This window comes from Chelonoidis abingdonii, chromosome 19 (assembly GCF_003597395.2).
Source record: "Chelonoidis abingdonii isolate Lonesome George chromosome 19, CheloAbing_2.0, whole genome shotgun sequence".
NCBI lineage: Eukaryota > Metazoa > Chordata > Testudines > Testudinidae > Chelonoidis > Chelonoidis abingdonii.
This window is the reverse complement of record NC_133787.1, coordinates 6,383,461-6,409,636: the sequence shown is the minus strand read 5'-3', so window position 1 is coordinate 6,409,636 and position 26,176 is coordinate 6,383,461. Positions and strand designations below refer to the sequence as shown.

Here is a 26,176-nt window from a genome sequence, read left to right as displayed (position 1 = left end):
AAAGTCTTTCATTCGGCAGCAAGTTCTTCCCTCTGAGAGGTACTGAGGGACCCGCCATCGAATTGCTGCTGGTTGTCAGCAAGGGAGAGGGGTGGCACGTCCGGCTCTTTGGCGGAAATTCGGCGGCAGGTCCCTCAGTCCCTCTTGGAGGGAAGGACCTGCCGCCGAATCACTGTTGAAGAACGGGGGCAATTCAGCGGCAGGTCCTTCCCTCCGAGAGGAACCCGTCGCTGAAAAGCCGGACGTGCTGCCCCTGTCCCTTGCCTCAGGTGCAAAAATCCCTAGTTATGGCTCTGCACACTTGAGTTTATCATACATTCAATTCATTACAACCCCCGCCGCCCCCACCAGCTGTCAGACGCTGTCTGTAAACGTTCCCTGTCGAAGAAGCCACCTGCTTCCTGATCTCCTGTCTCCATCAGCCTCCGTTTCCACACTGCGGCCGGCACAGCAAAAGATTGCCAGGCCAGCCCCAGCAGACGGGCGCGGTACAGAATAGCGCAGAGCGTTAACGTCACAGGGCCTAGGTGTGGGGGGAAAGGACTGCACCATACCAACCACAGGGAACGCCTGGGCCCAAAGCTCTATATTTATAATATAAAACATATACAAATACATACATATTTATAAAATCCATATATAAAATAGAAGGGTTTGCTCCGGTGTACTTGGCTCCTGCTGTCAGTGCTCCAGGGGCCGGGCTCATCCGAGTTAGCTCCGCCTGCTTGCTGCCTTGGATGCCCTCTGGCATATTGTTGCAATGTCAGCTCACACTGTGAGGTGCATGTGTTCAAACGGGAGTGAGGGAGAGCAGCTGCTGGTGGACAAGGCACATGGGGAGGAGGCAGGGCCTAGTGCCCCAGATGCAGGCCTTGGAGGTCCATGATCCTGGGCAAGTCACTGCTCTGCTTGGTGCCTCAGTTTCCCCATCAGTAAAAGAGAGGTCATTAGTTTGGAGGCTCAGTTCATTCGTGTATGATGCTGAGATGCAAATGGTTCCCAGGCTAAGATGGAACCGAGGTGGGGGCAGGTGGCGTCAGAGATGGGACCTGTCAGGCGAAAGCCATGTGCCAGGAAAGAGCTGGGGAGGGAGGGACTGGGCAGGAGGCTGGAACTGCAGAGGGCATCAGGGCAGGGATGGTGAGGTGGGGCTGCAGGGGCAGAGACTGCACTGCGTACCATCCAATGCACAGACTCAGTCACTGCACTGGCCTCCGCAACACCTCAGCTGCTGGCATCATTTCTACAGTATCAGCACCAATGCCATTGCTCTGCCCAGGGCAGCTAATTCACGCTCTGCAGCCTGGCCCTTCTCTACTCCTCTTGTTATCACCCGGTTACAGCCCCCTGGGGATTTCTCTTCAACCCACTCTTTGGCGCCTTATCTCCCTGTGTCTACGAACCCACTGGGGTAGAACCGATCCTGCCCCCTGGGATGGACACTTGACCACGGGGTTTCTCCCCAGGACCCTGCCCATGACTGGCGGTGACACAGGCCAGCAGGGCCAGAGGCTGTATCCCCACATGTCCTCTGCTAGCTCTTGGCTTGTCTGGCTGCCCTCGCTGAGGCCTGTGAAAGGGACCAGGTATTCTCCTGCAGGTATTCTCCTCCCCAAGCGTCCAGCCTGCCATTTCCTTCTCTCTCCTCCGGTCACGGTCTCATTGGCCCTGCGCACTAAGGAACCTGGATCTGTAGATCTTCATCTTCATCCAGGTCACTGGTCCCATCGTCAGGGTCGTCGGGGCCAAATCGGGAGCTCCGGATCTTCCCAAAGAGCGGCGTGTTCTGCTGCCTGCGCAGCCTGGGCAGAGAAAAACCAGAGCAAAGGCAAACGTATTGGAGAGGGGAACAGAGACTCCGCGAGCGCCCTGCCATGCTGTGTCTGTCTAGCCCCAGATGTACATACCTCTCTAGACATCTGTAGCCACGTTCCCCTTGCCCCGTCATGCCCCCCTCTCTGGCCGGTTAGGCTCTTGTAAGACATCCATCAACATGACATTGGGGTCCCCCCCCAAACTTTCTATCTTCCCCTCTCCATACCCCTCACGCCTGCCAGGGCCCCAGTGCGAGGCAGAGCTCTGGGGCTGTGTACAGAACCGACAGCACATCGAGATCTAAACGCCGCGGGCTTTGCCCTGCCGCTCTGGGGTAGGGGCTGCTGTCTGCAAACTAGTCTTTGCTTTGCTGTTTCTCCCACACTGGGATGAAAGCCAGGAACCACATGGGTGGTGTGGGGCAACGCGGGACAGACATGGGGTTGATAGGAGTGGCACTGGGCAGGCAGGTCCCTTTGGCCTCACCCTCGTTATAGACCCAAACTCCCCCAATCCCACAAAGACCTGCCAGAGTCGCCCTTCTACAGATCCGCTCTCGGCCCCACCTTTCCTGGGCAGATTCCCCAGGCAGCCCAGGCCCCAGCAATCTGGCAACTGAGTGAAACCTGGGAAGAAGCACTGGCACTGGACGTCAGTGCCCATCCGGAATGGATGCCAAGGCACAGCCCCTGGGGGAAGACCTGGCACTAGATTTCAGTGCCTGCAGTTTGATCCTGCAACTTCAGCCCCGAGGTCCGGGATTGGCAGATAGCTGTTACAAGCAGCTGGAACCTGGCCATTCCCAGGGAGGGCTGGGCCTGGGAGAACAGAGAGCTGTCTTCTCTCTCTGCTAAGTGGGTGTTACCTGCTGATAAAGCCAAATCCGAACAGCCTTTCCCTCAATGGCTCCAAGCAACACTTAATGGACTTTTGATTAAAGCAACCAAGTTCACTTAAAGCCTTTTTCAGATCCCGGATACTTAACAGCAGCACATTATTGTCTGGAGCCATTTATCAGAGGGGAGTGAGCAGCAGACTCGACTCAAAGCTGTCATGACCTCCGCCTGCCTCCCCCAGATTAACATCACCAAGCCTGGGCAGCATAGCAGTCTGGGTGTTGCTAAAAGCGGAACGGAGCCCGCACTGACACTGCTGGGAAGGCTTCTCCCAGCGCTTCCCTGATCAACTGGGATGTCTCGTTACAGCTCCCGAGTTGGATCCCTTGACCCCAGCCCCTGCCCGTCCCAGGGGAAACTCAGATCCAGCCCCCGATTCCACAAGCCCAGGGCCCATCTCTAGGGCACAATTCCAGATGGGAGGGAGGGTCTCCGGCTCCTTCGGGGTGGGCTTGCATTTGGTTCTGACATTGGTTCGGCAGCACTGCACCCAGAGCAGTCGCAGTTTGGCTATTTTCTGAGATTTTTGTTTCTCTTTAAAACAAACAACCCCCATCCCCACCCCCACTCCCACCCCCCGTGCGTCAACTTCTCAGCAGCCTCCAGCATCTCCTGATTCTAGGGCCGGTTCTCTGCAGGCTCCAGTCCCAGCAGAGAGCGCAACTCGGGGCTGATGGAAGCTAGACTAGCTGGCTACTGCCCCGACCTGGCTGGGGATTGCACCCATCTCCTCACCCTGGTCCTGGCCTGGGGAATCCCTGGCTCGGTGGGGAGATCTGGGGGCTTTACATCCCTTCTAGCTGCCTGAGCAGAGCTGATCAGAGCAGGGACTCAGGCCCATTACCATGAAAAACAGAGACTTTTTGGAGAAGGGGAATCTCTTGGATTTCTCCACCCCCAGGCCAGGCATAAGGGCAAGCCCTGGAATGCTGCTCCAGGCCAGGCGGTGAGGCCAGGTGGTCCCTGCTGTGCCTCCACAGATGCCCTCTCAGCCTGGGGAGCCAGTGACTGAGCCCCATCCCAAACTGGATCTCCCAGGTCTCTACCCACCTTGACCCACCCACAGGAAATTTCCAATGCCCCCTGGGCAGCAGTACATGGTCCCCCAAGAGGTTTCTAATCCCTTTCTGGGTGGCAATAAAATATCCCTGGCTGGGCAGCGCCCCTTGGGGTAGGTCTTCCTGCGGAGTTAGCCCAGGGAGTCAGCACCTAGGCTAGACTAGCCCGGGAGTGAGCAGCCACACTGCAGAACCCTGCCAGAGTTACTGGGTCCTCATGGGTGCTGCACCTCCCGTGTGGGGCACATCGGGGTCTGTGTGCTGCGGTGCGCTGAGCCGCTCTGTGAGCCTTTCCCAGTGAATTGGGTGAGAACTTCTCTCTCCTTCAGGACCCCCGGGGGGAAGGCACTAGAGGACGATCGACACTCGAGAGCTTTGCCCTGTGTCCTCCCTGCAAAGCAGGTGAGTTACCAGCCCAAGGGACAGTTGTACCCAGGCTCTGGCCTCTATCCCCAGCTGGGCCAGTGAACCTGGGTTAAAAGGACCATCAAACTTGGGTGAGAGGGTTTTCTGTGCGGATGGAAGGGGGACAGGGACATTGCTGGGTAAGAGTTTGGGTTAACTCTGGTGAAGAGACAACCCCTCATCACTGCCATAATGGCACAGGGAGTCAAAGACCAGCAGGGGAGGAGTTGAAGGTTCCCCACAAGGCGGCCCAAGGAAGCTAGAGGTTTGAACTGCATGGCACTTTTTCGACAAGAACCTTTTTTTCCTTGATAAAAATAGGTTTTAACCCAAACTGGCTATTTTTTGGCAGGGAAATAAATCAGCTCTTCTTGGGAGAGGCTTCAGAGAAGCATGTGGAGGGCGATGGTGCCTTCTGAACCACCTCAATGCACCTGTAGCGGAGAGTGGGCCACACCCAGGACTGAGGGAGTGTGGGGGCTGGGGAGGGTGGAAGGCCGAGGTCTGTTACTGAAGCGATAGGAGGGAGGCCCAGAGCTAACGGGACATGGAGAACCTAGTGTCACTGTGTGGCCTCCCACAGTATGGTCTAGTAGACAGAGCACTGGATGGGGACGCTGGAAATCTGCATTATATCCTAGTTCTGCCAGCAAGATTATATTACCGCTGTGTCTCAGTTTCCCCATCTGTAAAATGGGGATAATGCTACTGACCTCCTTTGTAAAGTGCCTTGAGATCTACTGATGAAAAAGCACTGGGCAAGATCTAGGGCCCATCACCACAGCCTGACAGCAGAACAGCGTGTCGGGAGCCCACGACTGCGCTCACTGGTGACTCTCCAGGAGACAGGAACAAGGGGGCCTGTACCCAGGACTGCTCCTCATACATGGTTTCAGTGCCCATTGAGGTCAAGGGGAGGCTGCCCATTGGCATCAGGGGGCTTTGGATGGGGCCCGTGTTCTCCTTGTCCATGGGAAGCTCTTAGTACTTGTAGCTGCTCGCTCTCCGGAGCATTCAACTCCATCAGCTAAATTTATGAGTCAAATTCCAAACCCAAGCCCCGAGAACGTGATGGAAGCAGTTCTCCCATCATCCTCCGGGTAAAACGCACGACTTTGCTGCATTTTACTGGAAAGCATGAATTATTTAAAGAGGGGGTGGGGGAGGCGGGAGGAGATGAAGTCTCCATTATTCCTGTATGATTTAATGGACATGTCCCAGTAAAATAAAATCAGATTAAAACAAAGCCCAGCTGCCTCTCCCAGGCACTTTGCATGGCGCAGAATCGATTTGTCGTGCGTCCATTTCAGTGTTTTATTGCTGGAGGAACGTACCCAAAAAAAAAAAACTTTTTAAGAGCAATAAAACCACAACATCTTTAAGAGGACAAAGCATTTCTCCAGCCCTGTCCTGCCCCCCGGTGTCATCTCACGCCCAGCCCTCTCCCTCAAGCGCCCCTGCTTATACGGAGCTTGGCTTGTTTCCTGCTGCGTGCTCCTGTGCCTTAGTGTGGAATCCTCTTCCAGCAGCAGAGTCTGGGGCGACTCCAAGGATCTTTGCATAGAAGGAGGATGAAGGGGCCAAAACACTGGGAGCTGGTTGCCTGGCTGGGCACAGGATGGGGTGGGTACTGCTAGATGGACCCTTTCAAGCCAACTGAGTAAGGGTTGCTCTCTAGACTGGAACATCCTCCTGTGCTGAGAGCTAAAAACATGGTCTAGTGAAGGTTCTTCTAGCCTTGGCAGATTATAATCAGGTTAAAAGAATAATTGTGAGCACTTCCATTGCATAGTGCAGCCACAGACCTCACACGGATTTGCACAGCAGGGTCAGTATAATTATCCTCATTCTTCAGAGGGAGGGAAGATGAACAGAGAGTCATGCCTCAAAGAAGCAGAACTGAGCCAATGCCACGATTTTCCACTGGGACTTGCGATTTTGGGGGTCTGTCCCGCTAGAAAAGAGCCTGGTTTCCAGAGGGCAGGTGCTCAGCTCCTTTAATGTGTCTCACGTTGGGCCCCAATAAGTGAGGCACCCTAAAGCACTAGCACTTCCCCCAGGTCTGCCTCCACTGGCTGCACATGGCTCTGGAGCTAGAAAGCTCCACTCCGCCCAGGCGCTGAGCAGGGCTTTCTACTACCTCCGCAGCCCTCTGGCCTTGGAGGGGTTTGAAATCTGAACCCAGCTCCAAACACCACAAAATCTTCCCCGTGGGCCAAGCCCAAACCCGGGGCTGAACAAGCCAAAGCTGGGGCCACGCTGGATCCACGGTTCTGATTTGGGCCAATGTAAGGACAGGAGCCGTTTGTGAAACACTCCTCCGGGCCTGATTCTCAGTTCATGGCTCTCGTTGCATAAAGGGGCCTTAGAGGGGGTGTAAATAATAGTTTATGCCCCTTTAAGGTGCAAGAATAGGTGAGAAACAGGCCCATTACATCCACTGAATTACCATCCTTCTGAGCAATTCCCATTGGCCTGTGTCTTGCTCCTGTTATCTAAGCATAGTCCTTTTCATGCAGAAAACAAGTGCAGTTTAATGGATCATGCACCTGGCGGAGCTCATACCACAAGCCGGTCAACACACCTGCTGTGGTCTCCTATTCCCCTGCTCCCCCTAAGAGAAAGCCTGACCCCAGCATAGCCCTGCCCTCGGGCCTAAGCCTGGGCCAAGAGCCAGGCTTGTCTGAGTATTAGTGCTTGTCCTTCCCATGTTCCATCCAGGTGTCAAACCGAGGAAGTACTCCAGGAACATAAGGACTCGCTGGACCCCTGGAAGTGATCCAAGGCAGGTTATGGCAATGGGGAAGATTGCTCTTCAGGGACCATGGAGCAGCCTCGCTCATTACACTTCCTTCTCGGGCACGGCGGGTCTATCCCAGGAATGCCAGATCAACAGAGGAAGTACCCATGTGCTTTATATCATAATCACTTGCACTTCCATCTGGCCAAACCCTCTGGTGGCTGGCACCTTCCAAATGCCAGTGATGGATTAGATACTACGTCCTCCCAAAACACGTAGCCTAAAATCCAAGACCTGCCCTTGCACCACTGCCTCTTCTGGATGCAAAGATGCAGCTGTTGAAAAGTGCACAACAACCTACCCAATGGCTCAGGGTAGGAACCGAGGAGTAAACAGACCCATGGATGCGGTAGGGGAAATTTAGGCTAAATCTAACTCCCCCAGGTTGCCTTTAGCCAGGACACTGGGGCTAGCAGTTCAGGGATCTCTCTCGACTACTCATTAGCAAGGTTTCATTTTGACATGTCCGTAAGACAGCATCTCCAGCAGCAGAGTAATCTCATGCTGGGGTGCAGCCAGCTTCAGAGGGAAGAGCGCCCTCTGCTGATGCCCCAGTGCTACTTCCCATCACCCCAGGGTGCTCCTTGGAAGTCTCCCAGCTCATTCCAACCCTGCTGAACTCAGGGGTGCTGATGGGATCACAACCCAGGTGGATACAGTTGTACATCACATGGGCAGTTCTAGGAGTTTAGGCAAGAGACTCTTTTTGCTCCTTGGCTTGTGCTAGTCACTGGAGCTTCCTCCCAAGAGCACAATGGAGAGTCTGCTCAGGGTGCCCCAGGCAGCAGCTCTTGTGAAGCCAGAAAACCTGCCTGATGGAGGGAGAAGCGGCTTCTGCTTCAAAAAAGCCTTGTGAGAGGGTAGCCGTCCCCAGCACCTCCTCCAGCAATGAACAGAAGCACCCTTTCCCCTCGGGAAGGTACCAAACTCCAGGCACTGGTACCTGAGGGGTGATCAGTGCCTTTCAGAGAGAAGGGAATCCGGGGCCTAGGAACCAAACCCAGACTGAATACAACTGGAGCCTCACCTCCGCTCAGGGGTCAGGCCTGGGGCAGCTATACCACACAGGTATAGACAAGGCCTGGTCCCACCTTGCCTAGACTAGGTGGTGTTGGCTAACACTCCCCTCGGCTGCTACCTGCATTCAGCCCACGGGCGGTGGCAGCAGAGAGAGGGTGCTGGGCTCTGGATTCCATGACCCAGCCTGTGGGGTTAGACTCAACCTGCTACAGCATCAGGAGGGGCTTGGCAGAGGAGCAGCAGCCAGAAACTAGTGGAAGTGTCACACCCATCTTGCTGGCCCCAACTCCAGGTCAAATGCTGCTCCTCATGGTGCTAGACACATGCAGCCCCTGGGGCAGTGGGGAGCCACCGGGGGATGTGCCTCCCCACAACCTGCTCAGTACAGCTGCAGGGCTCATGCCTTTTCATTCCACCAACTTGTCGCACGTGGCTTCACCTCTGCAGCTGCAGGAATATCCTGAAGCAAGTGAGCAAGGACCGTCCCTGTGCTCCTCCCCATCCCCAGCTATAACCTAGCATCTACCATATAACCTCTCTGCACTGCGACAAGGTGTCACCTGGCCTGTGTGAACTGTGGCTGAACCATCTAAGGGAACGTTGATCTAACCTGGAGGCAGATCCTCTGCTGATGGAAACTGTCCTTCAATGGAGCTAGGACAAGTGATAGCAGTTGGGGGATCTTCCCGCCAGCCTGTAACAGGGATTAGAACCCATCTGAGCCCCTGCTGTGTTTAACCCGGTGCTTGAAGGGGGAACTGTGGAGCAAAAACAAACCCGAGAGCTGGCTTGGTTGCTTTGTGCAGCACAATCAGCCTCAACTTTCTTCCCCACCAAGCTTCTCCTTCCTTGTTTCTATAAGAGAAAAACCAGGTCCTCACTCTCAATCTTTGCTGAGGGCTTGCAGCAAATCCTGGGAGGAGCTGGATAATGACAACACATTGGGCTTTGACCTGAGCTGCAGCCCTCTCCCTGCCTCCTAGACCTTGACAGGAGCAGCGCCCCTCAGACACTCAGATGTGGGTAGGGAAAGCTGAGGCTCAGCCACATGTGACATCATGATTGGGGTCCTCCAGAGATTCGGGCCAAGGTCCCCTAGCAAAGGGAGACCAGGGAGGGTCTTGTTCCCAGTATAAAAATAGGAAGTAAAATGGTTTGCAAAACCCTGGGCCAGTCTCTGCAGAGGACAGTGCAGCGTGGTCTGACACTGCAAGGGCAGCAGGAGGAAGCCAGAAGGTGTGTGGGTGCTGCTGCTCTTGGCTTTCCAAGCTGCCAGGATTGAGGGAGGCTTCCCCTGGTTTTTAGCTTCCAGGCCTCTCTTGAATGAAAGTGACAGAGAGAGGGGGTGAGTGCTGCCCTTGCGGATCTGTCACTACACACGCTGACCTTACAGCAGCACTGGGCCCGGATTCTCATCATGACCCTCCCATCAGGAGCTGACAGGCAGGAGCTGACAGGCAGCCCTTGAGGGGACGCTAAATGGATTAGCCCACTTTGGAAAGTCCTCTTGCTGCACAGCAGCAATTTATCACTGGCAGGAGAATTCTCTCCTGCTCCACTTGATAAATAATTCACAGCAGATTCCACCCCCACCTACACCTGCCCTGCTTTGGTACAATCCTCCTCCTTGTCCCCCTGCCATTTCCAGCAGAAGGGCTCAGACAAGCAGGAGTCCGTCCAGGGAAATGTGAACAGCTCCCTCAGGAGTTTGTCCAGAGTCCCAATTAACCCTCCCTTCGCAGCACTTAATTATAGCGTCTGTGCTGTGCCCATCTGTGGTCTACGCCACCCTAAGCGATTACGGGGAACGTGAGGCAAGTAGGGGGAATGAATGCTCCAGCCAAGCACTATGGAAAACAGAGGCAGAAGCCCTGGCTTGGCAGCTGTTCTCCTGAGCCTCCATCCCTCCTGCATAACAGTTTAGCTGGGCAAGCCTGAGCGCTTCCCAGTGTAGGATTTCTGACAATGCAAGTATCGGTCATCCTGCTATTAGGGATTTTGTATTATATATGAAAATATAACCTCCCCTCCCCCTGAAAAAAGTGTCCTGATTTTTCACGCTTGCTATCTTGTACCTTGCTATCCTCGGTGCAAGGTACAGGATCACACCCAGCAACGGTGGGGTGAAAGAAAACCCAAACCAAATCTGTCTCTCAATGGCATCCCTTAGTAAAGGGCAGCTGCAGTATACTACTGTCTAGCTGAAATAAGAGCAGCTGCACTGGGTCAGATCAAAGGTCCATCCAGCCCAGTATCCTGTCTGCCAACAGTGGCCAATGCCAGGTGCCCCAGACAGGGTGAACCTAATAGGTAATGATCAAATGATCTCTCTCCTGCCATCCATCTCCACCCTCTGACGAACAGAGGCAAGGGACACCACTCCTGACTTATCCTGGCTAATAGCCATTAACGGACTTAATCTCCATAAATTTACCCAGTTCTCTTTTAAACCTTGTTATAGTCCTAGCCTTCACAACCTCCTCAGGCAAGGAGTTCCACAGGTTGAGCGTGCACTGTGTGAAGAACTTCCTTTTATTTGTTTTAAACCTGCTGCCTATTAATTTCATTTGGTGACCCCTAGTTCTTGTATTATGGGAATAAGTAAATAACTTTTCCTTATCCACTTTCTCCACATCACTCATGATTTTATATACCTCTATCATATCCCCCCTTAGTCTCCTCTTTTCCAAGCTGAAGAGGCCTAGCCTCTTTAATCTTTCCTCATATGGGACCCTCTCCAAACCCCTAATCATTTTAGTTGCCCTTTTCTGAACCTTTTCTAGTGCTAGAATATCTTTTTTGAGGTGAGGAGACCACATCTGTACACAGTATTCGAGATGTGGGCGTACCATGGATTTATATAAGGGCAATAATATATTCTCAGTCTTATTCTCTATCCCCTTTTTAATGATTCCTAACATCCTGTTTGCTTTTTTGACCGCCTCTGCACACTGCGTGGACATCTTCAGAGAACTATCCATGATGACTCCAAGATCTTTTTCCTGACTCGTTGTAGCTAAATTAGCCCCCATCATATTGTATGTATAGTTGGGGTTATTTTTTCCAGTGTGCATTACTTTACATTTATCCACATTAAATTTCATTTGCCATTTTGTTGCCCAATCACTTAGTTTTGTGAGATCTTTTTGAAGTTCTTCACAATCTGCTTTGGTCTTAACTATCTTGAGTAGTTTAGTATCATCTGCAAACTTTGCCACCTCACTGTTTACCCCTTTCTCCAGATCATTTATGAATAAATTGAATAGGATTGGTCCTAGGACTGACCCTTGGGGAACACCACTAGTTACCCCTCTCCATTCTGAGAATTTACCATTAATTCCTACCCTTTGTTCCCTGTCTTTTAACCAGTTCTCAATCCATGAAAGGACCTTCCCTTTTATCCCATGACAGCTTAATTTACGTAAGAGCCTTTGGTGAGGGACCTTGTCAAAGGCTTTCTGGAAATCTAAGTACACTATGTCCACTGGGTCCCCCTTGTCCACATGTTTGTTGACCCCTTCAAAGAACTCTAATAGATTAGTAAGACATGATTTCCCTTTACAGAAACCATGTTGACTTTTGCCCACAATTTATGTTCTTCTACGTGTCTGCTAATTTTATTCTTTACTATTGTTTCAACTAATTTGCCCGGTACTGACGTTAGGCTTACCAGTCTGTAATTGCTGGGATTACCTCTAGAGCCCTTTCTAAATATTGGCTTTACATTAGCTATCTTCCAGTCAATGGGCACAGAAGCTGATTTAAAGGACAGGTTACAAACCAAAGTTAGTAGTTCTGCAATTTCACATTTAAGTTTTCAGAACTCTTGGGTGAATGCCATCTGGTCCTGGGTGACTTGTTACTGTTACATTTATCAATTAATTCCAAAATCTCCTCTAGTGACCCCTCAATCTGTGACAGTTCCTCAGATTTGTTACCTACAAAGGACGGCTCAGGTTTGGGAATCTCCCTAACATCCTCAGCCGTGAAGACTGAAGCAAAGAATTCATTTAGTTTCTCTGCAATGATTTTATCGTCTTTAAGTGCTCCTTTTGTAACTTGATTGACCAGGAGCCCCACTGGTTGTTTAATAGGCTTCCTGCATCTGATGTACTTAAAAAAACATTTTGTTATTACCTGCAATGTGGCACTGATTTAACGAGAGGCGTGATTTTAGTTAAACTGCTGCAAAAGGCTATGTGGACACTCTTATTTCAGTTTAGTTTAAATCGATTAGGAACAGGGTTATGCTGAACCGAAATAAGCCCCTTAAACTGAAATAACAGTGTCCACAGAGAGGTTTAACTAACCTCGGCACATCTGTATGCAAACACAGTCCTAACTAAATCGGTGCAAGTCCGTGTGTAGCCCTCCCTGAATCTGCCATTTTGACTAAGGGCTGGTAATCCCAGCTCCTGTTCCCTCACCATAGCCCAGAACTCTGGCCTTTCCTCCCTTCTCACTTGTCCTCTCGTCTCGTTCCTTCCTTTCTGCTACTTCCATTCATCCACCCACTTCATACCTTTGTGATGCTGGCAAACCAGGTGCCAGCCCATGCCAAAGCCACTCAACTGAACACTGACAGAGCGGGAACCAGTCTGGCTCCCCCATGGGTTAGTATCGTCAAAATAGGTATTAAGGGAATACTGAAGTGTTTGCTCTGTAACTGAAAGTCACCAGAGGACAGAAGCATTACCAGGTGTGAAATACTAGTTTTCAACAGGAGATGTCTTCTGCCTAACAAAGGAGGCCCATCAACATCAGACCAACTATTGTGGAACATTAGAGGACAAAAGACTTTGTTGATTTCAACTTCCACCCCCACCTCCCCACACACACCCCATGAAGAGATGTGCAAATGAATTGCTCCCCACAGCTGAATTTGCAGAAACAGAAGCAGGTGGGGGGGGGGCGGGGTCAAGAATAAAAAGCCTGAACAAGGAGGAACTGTATCTTTCATGCTGCTTGGACTCTGAGGGCAAGGGTTACTAAAAATAAGCAAAAGCTTCCCTGTGCTTGGCCTGGGTTAGCCCTAAAGGACATATAGAGCTTGCTTATTATAGAAGCTTCTGTTCCTTTTGGAAACTTAATATTGGAACGTGCATGCATATTACCTTGCATTAACCTTGGAAATAACTCTCATTTCCTTTTCCTAGTTAATAAAACTTTAGATGCAGCAAAGAGTCCTGTAGTACCTTATAGACTAACAGATGTATTGGAGCATGAGCTTTCGTGGGTGAATACCCACTTCGTCGGATGCATTTGTCTGATGCAAATCTTTAGATGGTTTATTATAGGATTGGCTAGAAGTGTTGTCTTTGGTGTGAGATCTAAGGTGCAGTCAGCCTGGGGTAAGTGACTGGCCCTTTCGGACGGGGATCAACTTGAATATTACCGTGATTTTTGATGTAAGGGACCACCCATCACAAAGGCAAGCTCAGCTGGGCAGCAAGACAGACCGTAGTGCCCACAGGGACTGTCTGTGACTCCATGTTACGGCTGTTACAGTGCTTGAGGAATTTACACTCGAGAATTGGTTGGTGTATAAAACTCAGCCAATTCGGGGTTTGTGCCCTGCTCCCTAACAGTCTGCCCTGAGGTTAGCAACCGTGCTTGAGACACTGCAGGTCAGCTTGGCAGCCTCATCTCCCCAGCCCTGCTTCTCCTCACCTGGACTGCAGGTGCTCCAGTTGCACTTGGAGGTTCTCGCTTTGCTCCGTCTGCTCATCCAGGGACCTCTGCAGTTTCCGTGCCTGATTATGGGCTTCATCAAGCTGCAAGGCAAACAAACACAGCTGTCTTCGCCGAGGGCAGCAGCTAGCGATAGCCGTGTACAGTTACTATCGTCCCCAGGCCCTGCCACCCACATGGCGCGTAGGACAACCCACTGATCTGAGACGAGAAGATCTGGTGTAGGGCATAACTGAACATGATGGTGGCAGCTCTGAATTTCCTGGATTCTGTGGGTTGGTGTCTCAGTCTGAATGTATATTTCTTTTCTGCCATTCTCTCGTTACTATCATGGTAGTGCTGACATGAGACTGGCCATGAGCACAGACCCTTTCAAGGTGGCTGGTTCAAATCTGACCCAGACTCAAAGCCATCAGTCTTTGATGGTGGCCGGTGACATGCTCATGTAACAAATTCCCTAATGGAAGATACAGCTGTCCATAGGGACCCTGGGCAGCATGGGGCCAGCAGGCCAGAGCCCCTGGACTTCCAAGAGCTAATCAGATCAAAGCAAGCATCTCTATCATATGGAGGAGATTTAAACTTCAAGACTCCTCATAAGAAACAGAAAGGGAGGTGGATATTTTTTGCTGTTTTTAAAATTAAACAGGCAGCTAGTATTGTTTTTTAAATTATTATGAAGGACAAGGTTAAGCTTTGTTGTAACATGCGTTGTTTGCCTGGACTGCTCAAGACCTGAATGCTTATGTAGGACGAACTCTGAGTTGGCTTCTTAAATCCCTTCCTGCTGTTTCACATCTGATACTCCTTGATGAAACATAGGAGCCTTGTCTTATAACAGGCTTATTCAAAGTGACACAAGCTACAAAAATGAGATCTCAGAAGAGTGTTGCGGTTCGCATAATGTGATAAAAATACTGTAATGATAAATAATAATAGTGTGTAACAAGCGTGTCGTAAAAACAAATTTTATATTTCCAAGATCACTGCTTTGATAATTTATACTCAGGTAAAGGAGAAAATCCCTGGAAACATTCATTTTTAGGAGGGGGTTTGCGAGATGTGACATTTTAGTGATAGGGGTTCACAGTTGTTAAAGTTTGGGAACCACTGGCCTACACCATGTCAGCGGGAAAGCCAAGCTACCCTCTCACCCCTAGAGGTGGCCACACTAGGCCAGCACTGAGGTGCATTGGCCGTTCAGCCACAGAACAGGTGCACTATGGCCAGTGACATGAGATACTTGCCCCACAATGCACCACGCCTGGCCTGGAGGGGACTGCTCTGGGGGCGAGCAGAGAATTAATTCTTTACGCCTATCCAGCTCTTGCTAGTAAGAGGCAGGTAGTGACATGGACACCGATTTATTCACTAAGAACTGGGCTGAGCCCCATCACACTCATTCCACACAAGGCCGTCCTCTATCAGACAGTAACTTGCAGTCACTACTGACCTAGGTAGGAGATAAGCTGGCACCAGAGGTGGGAAAGCCTCTTTACGTTGCTAGCCTGAGACACTCAGTCCATCACATTAATACTTAATCACCTTTTCTGGTTCCATCTTAGCACCTTTGAAAGGTTGCTAGAGCCATGACTAAGTGCTTGACCTGCCCTTTCAGCAGGCCAGGACCTCCTGCAGTGTGCTTAGATGCCCCTGATCTTACTTGCTGCGACAGTGCTATGGGAATGGATTCCTCTCACTGGGAAAAGGAAATGTTGATAGTTTGAGAGGTTCTTATTGTTAGAGACATATAGAAGCCCATGTGGGAGGCAGTGTGGCCTAGTGGATAAAGCACTGGACTGAGATTCAGGAGACCTGGGACTCTATTCACAGGTCTGCCTCTGGCCTGCTGGGTGATGTTGGGCAAGCCTCCGTGCCTCGGTTTCCCCATCTGTAAAATAGGGATAATGTTCCTGACTTCCCTTGTAAAGCACTTCGAGAGCGACTCGTGAAATGTGCTCAATAACAACTAGGTGTTATTCTATCTACCTGTGGTTTCATAGAACCCTCTTGCTGCAGCATCTGAGCATCTCCCAGACATTATGAATTTTATCCTCCCAGCCCCTCTGTGCTGTGACCAACTATCAATATCCCCATCACAAGTCAGGGGTTGCAAGAAATTAAGTGCCGTGCTCAAGATGCCCCAGGAACCCAGATCTCCTTGAGGGAAGCAGTGATTCTGCATCTCCAGACTGGCTGCCTTTCTGGAAGAGACACTTTAGCCACGCGCCAGGTGCTGGGCTCCACACAGGGGTAGTGAAGTGAAACTGAATTGCCTGTGATATACAGGTCAGACTAGATGGTTGTATAGTCCTTCCTTAACCTCTCTGAAACGATGATTCTCCTGAGTCCCAGCTCAGTGACTTTGTGCTGTGAGAGGATGGCTTTGGATGTTTAACTGCAGGTGTTGCCATGTGCCAGCAATGCCTTGCCATATTACCTGGGCTGCCACTCCATTTCCCTCTGCTCAGAGCAAGGAGCTGCCTGCAGCATCTGCTGGTCAGCGGTGACATTTCAGCAGCTGCACTCCTGGGTGCTGAAAACCCTCCTCCTGTCCCCGAGGCCATGGAGTGATAGGCCAGGGTATGTGGCCCAGACTTGCCTCATCCTCCGCCTGGGCCAATTCCTTCTTCAGCTCCTCCACCCGCAGACGTAGCTTCTTCACCTCTGCCTCATGCTGCTCCACCCGGCGGTTGGCATGCGCCAGCTCAGCCGTCTTCTCCTGGTACTGCTTCTTCAGCTTGCTGTGGATGTGCTTCAGGTCGGCCAGCTCCTGGAGGGCAGTGGGAGGGGTTAGGGTACAGACAGTGCCAGGGTCTGCAGGCTGGGGCACAGGACACTCAGGATGGGCTAAGCCAGCCATTGTTTTAATAATCTGCCCTCCTCTGGCCTCTTTATCCAAGGATCTGAAAGCACTGAACAAACACTAGTGCATGAAGGCTCCTATCAGCCCTAGTGGAGGGCTAAGTATCGTTTCCCCTCTTTTACAGATGGGGAAGTGAGGCAGAGAGAGAGAAAGTGACTTACTCAGGTCACACAGCAGGGAATAGAACCCAGCAGTCCTGCCTCTCAGTCCCCTACCTGCCTCTCCTCCATACTTCCTCTGAGAAAACTTATTACCCCAGGTCTCTCCAGGTGGGGTGTGAGAACAGGTTTCAGGGGGGAGGGTCACAAGCACTAGGGAGAGAGGTTATTAGGGAGACACAGAGCATCATTAATAGAAGGGCTTTCTTTATGGCTAGAGGAGAGGGGCACCCCAAAACTCTGTTTGGAAGAGGCCCGAGTCCAATGTTCTCTAGTAATGGGTACAGATAGGAATGAGTGAGCAGAGCTCCCAGAGGTGCTACTGTGGGTGATCGAGCTACTGCTGCTTTACACTGAGGGGTTAAACTGAACCTTCACCCACATCTCAAACCAACTCAAACACTGATTTTTGAGATTCCTAAGTTCAGGAGACTTCCCCTCCCCCAACCTTTCGTGTCTCTGCATTTCCTGATTGCTCTCCAAATAGTAGGTAGCACAACCTCCAGGAGTTCCAGCCCAGCTGATATTCAGTCCCTTATCTCCACCAGAAAGGTTTGGGAGAATGGCCGTTCCAGGGGAATTGCTAGTGGGGTGTCACAGCTACACTTGGACAAAGCCACCTTTGTTCCTTTCCCATCTGCCCACCCACAGGGCTGGAAACATGACGGATTCTCCAGGTGAGGAAGCACCTGGTGACGGTTGAACTTCAAACAGGGGATTTTGCTTCAGACATGCAGCCCGAAAGGTGCATCCAGAGCTTATCTGAGTCACTGCTTATAAACCTCTCTGGCTGGAAACCTCAGGACTGGATCATCTCGTATTTCAGCAGCTCCTCTCCAGAGGCAGCCAGGACCAGGTCATGGAGAAACACATGGACCTTGACCACTAATGTGGGAAAGGTTAACTGAGCTGTCTCACACCTCCAGCAAAAGCCAGGGTGGGTTTTATTTAATTGGATCTAGTTCTTCCATCCCTAAAACCATGTGGGTTTTACGTCCAACGTAGCAGCCTCTTTTTCTCCCTCCCCCTGTAATGACACGGGGTGCCCGAGCCCAAGACACAAAGCAACCCCCAGAAACCCTCCATGATCACTATGTCTAACCTAGCCTGACTCTGGGCATTGTCCATATGATGACTGGAGGTATCACGGCTTCTCTGCCTGGATGAAGGTGGCTGGCTTCCTCTGATCCCCTTTCCAGCTCTCCCCATTGTCCTCTCGGTGAGATCCCAAAGGAGCAGAGAAGCCCACAAACACAGTTTAGCCTCTTGAGCTTGAACCCTGGCCTGAGGTCTCTCAGGAGGACACTGAGAGTGGGATGGAGCATGGAGATGGGTTTTAATGGCTGGGAGCCTAGAGCCGACTGGGGTGTTACTGGGAGCGTTCCTGGCTCCAGATGCTCTCTAATAACAAAGGGCCCAATTCATCCCTGATCAATGGGGTTTCCTGAGGCAGGAATTCCCCCCCTCCCCTGGCTGTGACAGCAAAGGCTGACCATGGGTGCTTGCTGTGCCCCCGCTGTTATTGATGTTCTGCCCAACAGCCTCACCTTGTTCTTCTCAAAGAGCTCGGCCTGGATGGTTTTGAGGTCAGTGTCCAGCGCGCTGGCTGTCTGCCGGCGCTTCCGGGCCAGCACCTCCTCCAGGTCCTCAATCTGAGCCCGCAGCTTCTTGTTCTCCCTCTCCAGGTTCAGCTTCTCCGTCTCCAGGCGCTCGCGCTTCCCCCACTCCGCCGCGTTCTCTGCTTGCAGCCGCTCCATCTGGGTGATGGGGAGGGGACACGCACCATGTCAAACCAGGCAGTCGTCGTGTGTTAGTTACCAACAGGCTTCCTGGGGAGCCCTTAGCTATCCCATCTCAGAGTGAGGCCCCCCGACGAGTCATCAGCAAGGCTAGATCCAGGGCCTGCAACTCCCTCCTTAGCTGAAGTGGAAGAGGCCTGACTCCCTTGGCTGGTGGCAGTAGTAGACTCTTTCCTCTGTGGGCCAGCCAGTACAGGGAGATATGCTCACACCTCTTAGCCAGTAGTTAAAGTAACATTCCGCATGGAGTACCACAACTCCAGCCAGAGCTGGCCTTGGGGAAGCTCCCCAGGGGCTCACCGCTGAACTGGGTGTATGGGCGAGAGTGAGTAGACCCAGCCGGCTGTTGGTCCACTGGGTACCGGTGTTAGTACCCAAAGAGCGGATGTGACTCAAGACATCTCAGTTTGGACACGAACACAGATGAAGCCCCTTGTCTCCACCCTGCTGCGCCGCAGCATACGGAGCAGTCCCAAAGCAAAGTCCCCTTTCTCCCAGTGCTGGGCTCCTCCATACAGCTTTGCCAGGGGTCCTCATTCTTGACTTGCTGTACCCTCAATCGTTGTGGGTCCAAGCCTCCCCACCCAGCTCTCCCACAGCCCTCTCTGCTAGTCCTATGCAGCTCTGCTGATGGATCCAGTCCTGACCTGCAGCACTCCCTGCTGTTCCAGCCTTGGGCCTGCACATTACTCTGTCAGCACCCCAGAGTCCTGGCTACACCAACCCTCATGGCTCTGCCAATGCAGCTCAGTCTTGACCTGCAGCATCCCCTGCTGGCCCAGTGCTCTGCCTCTTTCAGGAAGATACGGCCAACTAATCTATTCAGTGGTGGCTTTGTGATATGCAGACTAGGGTGGGGATCAGCCCTCCCCTCCTCCCACTAGCCCCCTTTGTTCCCTAAATTCAGCCAAGCTTTGCTCCTCACTGTCCTGTGTCTCCCTCCCTCAGCTCTGTGCCTTTCTCCCTGCTCCTCAAATGCCTGGAATCCTTTCTGCCATACGCCAAGCACCCTCTGTCTCTTCCAAGAAACCATCAAAGCATTCAAGCCCCATTGGAGAGATCCTGCTCCAAGCAGCTTGCCCTTGTCTTGTCCTGTTGGTGTTCACTGGTGCCTTTACGTCATGCAGCCGTTGGGGCGGGGGCCTAGGCCTGAACTAGCACTGAGCTGCTACTGCCCAACGCATATAGGAGGCTCTAAAAATGATTGGTAGGAAGAGACCCAGAGCAGGAAGAAAGGATACCCTAGTGGCTGGGCACCCAACGGGCACTCAGGTGATCCAAGTTCAAGACCCTGCTCCGCCATTCTTGTGTCTCTTAGTCGGTCTGTACAGTGGGGTAACAGCCCTGCCTATATTAAATGGTGTGGGGTGCTCAGACAATGGAGGGCTGTATAAGCATTCGGGTATTTGACCAGTCCCAAAATAATTGGTCCATTGAGCAGCCAAACGACGTAAAAAATGGTCAAGTATTTTAGAGCACTGATTTATTAGAACAGAAACAACAGTAATGAAAAAGAGTGAGGGTTTATGGCCTCCATCAGGCTTCAACTTAGATCAATACTGATGCCTAATTACAAAATATAAGTTACTGAACCGAGTTACTTTAACTCAGAAAAATGCAAAACAATGATACAAAAAGTGTTAAAGAATGAAAGTACAGCACCACCTTTCTGGGGCACTGTTCCTTCGGGGCCTGACAATATTTGACTGTGGTCAAATACCAGGCAATCAGCTGACCACTCGACTGACATTACTTGACTGGCTTGCCAAGCCTACCCTGTACCATAGATAATCATCTCCCTAAGTCAGGATTTGTACGGGGCTTCCCAGAAGCTCATGCTTTAGTCAATTGCAGGCTGAGATGCCGCTTTGGCATTACGGCTCATATTCTTCATAGTAATATTATGATGATGATAATGGCATAATGATGTGTTTTATGCAAGATGAGGCATGTGAGAGGTCATTGAAAAGATTATGATTTGCAGAATATGGTTATCCAGTTAGTAGGCATGTATCATTTTGGTATCTGAAGTTTGGAATATTGTCTATGCATTTATTACAAATGTGTTTGCATTCTCCCTAGTGGCTATTCCCCAGGTGGAATCAGTCTAGATGGCTCATTGGGAAGGGCCATTAGGGAGAACAATAGGTCTTAGAAGATGCTAATCTCCCACCAGGCAGCCTTCCTGAGGGCACAACAAACAGGTTCTGTCTCATGGCTGCTATTGGTCTACAGAGACATGTGACCAGGTCACCTGGTACTGGACTCCATCATAGAATTTCCATTGAAAGGCGTGGGAACTAAAGTGGAAACAAAGGATTCCCGCCATTTGCAAAAGCTATTTTAGGCAGGGGAGTGACATCATCATGGTTCTCCTTCCCTGACACCTTCCCCTCCCCACCACCATCTAAGATGACTGCTGGAAAAACCTGAGAAACAAGGACTGAACTGCGGGAGAAGGGCTGAACCCAGGTTACAGGGATTTTTAACCTGTGAAAGGAATACCTGGGGTTTTAAGCTGCAAGCAAGTGGAGCTCACCCTCAAGAATCTCTGCAAACTGCCTAAACCAACAATTAGGGTGAGAATTTGCTAGTTATATTCCATTTCTTTAGTATATTAAGCTTAGATTGTGTCTTTGTTTTATTTGCTAGGTAATCTGCTTTGATCTGTTTGCTATCCCTTATAATCACTTAACATTGATTTTTTGTAGTTAATAAACTTGTTTTGATTTTGTCTAAAACCAGTGTGTAGAAATCATAACTTGGGGCAGAAAGCTGCGTATATCCCTCTCCACACTGAAGGAGGGGACGAATTTCATGAGCTTGCGCTGTCCAGTTCTCTGTGCAGTGCAAGATGGTATAATTTTGGGTTTACCCTTCAAAGGGGGGGGGGGGGACGTGTACCTGAATAACTGGGCAGCTCTTTAGCTGAGCCTTCCCATGCAGAGCTGATCTCAACATGTGTGGGTAACGCTGCAGCTGGTGCGCCCTACCTGTATGTGTGCTGGTAAAGTGCAGTCTGAAGCCTGGAAAGGGCTTGGCAGGTTTGCCACAGCACTACAGTTAGAGCAGGGTTTCTCAAACAGGGGTCGCCGCTTGTGTAGGGAAACCCCCTGGCAGGCCAGTTCGTTTACCCGCCCCGTCCGCAGGTCCGGCCGATCGTGGCTCCCAGTGGCCGCAGTTTGCTGCTCCGGGCCAATAGGAGCTGTTGGAAGCAGCGCGGGCCGAGGGACGTACTGGCCGCCTCTTCCAGCAGCCCCCATTGGCCTGGAGCAGCGATCTGCGGCCACTAGGAGCTGCGATTGGCCAGACCTGCGGACCAGGCAGGTAAATGAACCAGCCCGGCCCACCAGGGGCTTTCCCTACACAAGCAGAGACGCCTGTTTGAGAAACCCTGGTTTATAGGGAGCCCAGGCTGGTGGGTCAGGAGGGCTCAGTGGTACCCCAGTTCCAGGTGGCACCCCGGGGGGAACCCGTCACAGCTATGGGATGTGGCTGCCTGTGACAGAGTGCTGGGAATCAGCAACTGAACCAGCACTCTGGCCACTGTTAATGAGAATCTCAGGAGGGAAGAATTAAGGAGAGGGGTTCCTGATTACCAGATCAAATTGAGGCTAGGTCACTAGTGAGCTATTAGCTAGAACTTTTTAAAACTTCCCTTTGTTTGTGTGTTGTCTCTCTCTGGGAAAAAGGGGAACAGAGGGCAGCAGGAATGCTGTGTAAGGCTTGAACCAGATATAAAAATTCATCTTCCACACCGAGAAGAAATTATTGGACAGGGCAAGTTTAAATAGACGCAATTATATTTTTTTTTATTTTGGCTTGTGGATCTCCTCTGTGCTAACCCCAGATGCTTCTGTTTGCTTGTAACCTTTAAGCTGAACTCCAAGAAAGCTAGTTTGGGTGATTAATTTTTGTAATTGTTTCTTTTAAGATCTAGCAAAAAGCCTAAACTCCAGATGTATTTTTTTCCTTTTTTTAAAATAAAATTTATCTTTAAGAACAGGATTGGATTTTTGGTGTCCTAAGAGGTTTGTGCATGTTCTTTAATTAGCTGGTGGCAACAGCTCATTTTCTTTGTTTTCTTTCTCAGCTCTTCCCTGGGGTGGGGGGTAGTGAAAGGGCTTGAGGGTACCCCACAGGGAGGAATTCCCAAGTGCTCCTTCCTGGGCCCAAGAGTTGGGTTTTTTTGCATTTGGGTGGTGGCAGCATTTACCAAGCCAAGGTCAGAGAGAAGCTGTAACCTTGGGAGTGCAATACAAGTGGCCAGTATTAATTTTTAGAATCCTTGCAGGCCCCCCACCGTCTGCACTCCAAGTGCCAGAGTGGGGATTCAGCCTTGACAGAGACCCTGTATATAAACTGCATGGTGGTTTCTGCACAAGGAAAGATCTCAGAGCGCTCGGTGCAGAGTCAAGAAGATGGGCGCCATGGGTACCCTGTCACAATGCCCAATTCTCATTCATCTTCCTGCAAACTGGGCTTCCAGGCATCTTCCGGAGGCTTTGAAAATCTCAGCCATATCCGGGAGATTCTGCAAGCCTTCCGCACACCTTGCTCGCTCTCACCTCCGTGCGCAGCTCTGCCAGCTTCTTGTCCATGCTTGAGCGAGCCCCCAGCTCGTCCTCCAGGTCTTCCGAAATCCGCCCTAGTTCATCCTGGTGGAGCTCCTTGAGGATGTTCAGCTGTGGGGAGACAGACGCAGAGCAGTCACCACAGAACCAAACTGGCACCAAGACCTGAGCTCAAAGAGAGGGAAATAGGAAGCAGCTTGGGACTAATTTAGACCCAGAAGGGGGCCAGGGGTTAGTTATACCCAAGGGCATTCAAATCCACTTCTCAGCTGGACCCACCTGTGATGTCACAACCCGTGCTGGCAATCCTCTCTCTCCCACAGACCTGCTATGGCCTTGTGCAAATAGCACATGCTGGGCCACTGGCACCCCAGAGTGGGCTCAGAGTCACTGCACATGACAGTAAGGAACATCCCCTGCACTAACCCCGCGTGTCCCTTGCAGCTCAGATACCACGGGCATGGCCGGCTACATATCTGGCCAGATTGATGGTGAGAATTCACAAGGGTAGAGCATCTGTGCAGCACCAGGAGGTTTTCCCGGAGCAGGGGTTCCCCCTAGTGGATATTAAGCACTAATGGTCTCAGGGCACGCAGGATGGAACGAAGGGTGTGATGGAAGCAGCCCCACCCCCACCCCCCACAACGCGGGCTGAGTTTTCGGCCACCTCAACTGGGCACGCTTACGTGTGTACAAGTGAGATCGCTACACACGAGCGCCCTTCAGGGCGTGAGGGCCCCCGCTCCTCTCCAGGGCCACAGAGATGAGCTCGCCCACCTGCTTCAGCACTTCCTGTTTGTTTTTGTTCAGCTCCTCGTACTTGATCTTCCACTGGCTGAGCTCGCCCTCCAGCTTCTCGATGCTCTTGCTGAGTGACAGCTTGTCCCTGGAAGAGACAACGGGGAGCAGGCTCTAGCAGGGTTGAGGCAAGGAAGGGCTCCAGTCCATTCCTAGAAGGGAGGGACATATCTTTTGGAGGACACCTTAAAACCACAGCTCTGGCCTCCCGCGGCCATGAAAGGCTGCAGTCACCACCATGGAGTGATTCCACTGCTGCTCTGTGACTGGGGGTCGGAGCAGAGACTATTTTCTCCCACGGGCCCCAGAGCGCTCCCAGCTACACGGGCTGAGTGCTGGAGAAATCCTTTGGCCCTTAAAGCATTCAGGTAAGATCCTCAGCTGGCCTAAAATCAGCCAAACACCACTGACCTGAGTTCTGAAACCGAGCTGGGGCGTCAGAATGGCGGGGGAGCGGGGCAGGGCCTCATCACTTTTAAAAATGAGAGGGCCATAAGGACGAGCAACTGGGAAGCGGAGAGAGGAGTGAGTGGGGGGCGGGGTCTTGGAGGGAAGAGGTGGTGCAGGAGCAGGCATCAGGGGAGAGAGACGGCACAGGGTGAAGCCTCGTGGGGAAGCGAAGGAGTGGCATGGGGGCAGGGCCATGGTTCTGGTGCTGGTGATCCTCCGACACTTTTAGGCAGGTTCCACCACTCCAGATACGGAGTGCACTGCATTTTTCCCCAGACGCCTGCTTCGATGCTGGGTTTGGTTTGCACAAACCTGCCCTTTCGATTGATCCATGTGGATTCACACCCTTTGAGTGTTGGGTGCAAATGGCTTCCCCAATTCAAAGCGAGACTCTGGAAAGCACAAGCATCCCCTGATCTCAGGTTGAGACCATGAACAGGGAGACCAGGCCACGTGAGGATGGTTTGAAGCTGGATTCAGATCCTCTAGAGAGGTTTGCAAACCAAAGGGAACCTGAGGCAGGTTTCAAGTCTAGCGCTTAGCTGCCAAGACTAAATATGAGCCCCCTGGTCTTCCCTGGGTGTCATGTGAGCGGGCAGGAGTGATGCAACAGGAATTACTCACTCCCGCTCCTTGAGCAACACTTTCTGGGACTCATCCAGCCTCAGCTTCAGTGCAGTCACTTTGGTGGCATCTTCCTCGAGGACGCTCATGTCCTCCCAGAGCAGCCGGTTCCTCTCCGGGCGAGTGAAGGACGTCCGGACGCTGACTGAGCTCCGCTGGTCCCAGCACTCGGGCCCTTCTTGTTTGCTCTTGAGGATGTTTTCCATCAGCTCAAACTCCTGGAACGACACGGAGGGACAAGGAGGATTGTCAACAGCATGACCACGCTCCCGAGCCATTGGGCTTTTCAAACATCCAGGACAGATCCTGCGACAGACGCAGCCATCCAGTCACTTCCTTCCCACCTCCCCAACAGCCTGTCTCCTCGGGCACCACCTTAGCCCAGCTCTTACCAGTCTGGCCCTGGCAAGCCCCTTTTCTAAAAGAATTGGCCCACCAAGTTCGTTGCTCAACTCGGTCAATGCCTCCTGCAGCGTAGTAAACCCAAGGTCAAAGGAATACGGGCACTAGGCTGCAGGGGGAGGTGTGGGCTGTGCTAATACCCCTGGTATTAATAGCGCTTTGGGACTGGATCCTCAGCAGGTGGAAATAGGGGCAGCCCCACTGAAATCAGTTCAGCAATATCTGTTTATACCAGCTGAGGATCTGGCTCCATATCTTCAAAGCACCAGTTAACGCATGAATCCTCCCAACCACGCTGGCCAGGTAAGTCCCCTCCCTGGTTTGCAGCTGGGGCATGGAGGTGTCACCTCTGGGACTTACCCAAGGCCAATGAGGGAGTCAAGTGCCCAAGAAGGGGTCAGCACTCAGGAGTTCCAGCTGCAGCTCCTACACTCTGGCAACTGGGCCACACCACAGGTGGGTGAGGATACGCTTTCTTCCTTGCCTGCTACACATAGTGGCCTATAACCCTCCTCCCCCTCTCCCCCCCCCCACCTTTGGGCTGACATTTTGTCATGCTTCCCCAGCCCCTTTCTTCTTAGAAAGGTTAAAAAAAGATAGCTTTTTAAATATCTGACTATGAAACATGAGATTTCTTCAGCAATCAAGGAACATCTCAGAAGCATTTTTTGTGCTCAGGTAACTCGGAAGGGTTGGAATGAACGCTTCAGCCATGGCATTTATGTAGCCTTTAGCTAATGAACAAAGGCCTGGTCTATGCACAAAGCTGTCCCGAGATACCAAAAAGGGGTGATTTTATGTTGTTAAAATGGGGCAGCTG

General features: G+C 51.6%; 1 protein-coding gene across 4 annotated transcripts in view; it reads right to left on the bottom strand.

The window, feature by feature from the left end:
- Positions 1–569: 569 nt before the first annotated feature.
- Positions 570–26,176, bottom strand: part of CCDC102A (coiled-coil domain containing 102A) — a 55,637-nt gene continuing 30,030 nt past the window's right edge. For 2 of the 4 annotated variants that reach the window (XM_032784659.2, XM_032784686.2), the window contains 7 exons: positions 24,955–25,172; positions 23,860–23,968; positions 23,077–23,193; positions 18,257–18,466; positions 16,288–16,458; positions 13,665–13,768; positions 570–1,802 (listed from right to left, as the gene is read on the bottom strand). In XM_032784659.2, coding sequence (XP_032640550.1) covers positions 1,676–1,802; positions 13,665–13,768; positions 16,288–16,458; positions 18,257–18,466; positions 23,077–23,193; positions 23,860–23,968; positions 24,955–25,172 — 1,056 coding nt within the window. In that variant the 3' untranslated portion in view covers positions 570–1,675. The remainder of the gene's footprint in view (positions 1,803–13,664; positions 13,769–16,287; positions 16,459–18,256; positions 18,467–23,076; positions 23,194–23,859; positions 23,969–24,954; positions 25,173–26,176) is intronic. The other 2 variants (XM_032784669.2, XM_032784676.2) reach the window with 2 other exon arrangements.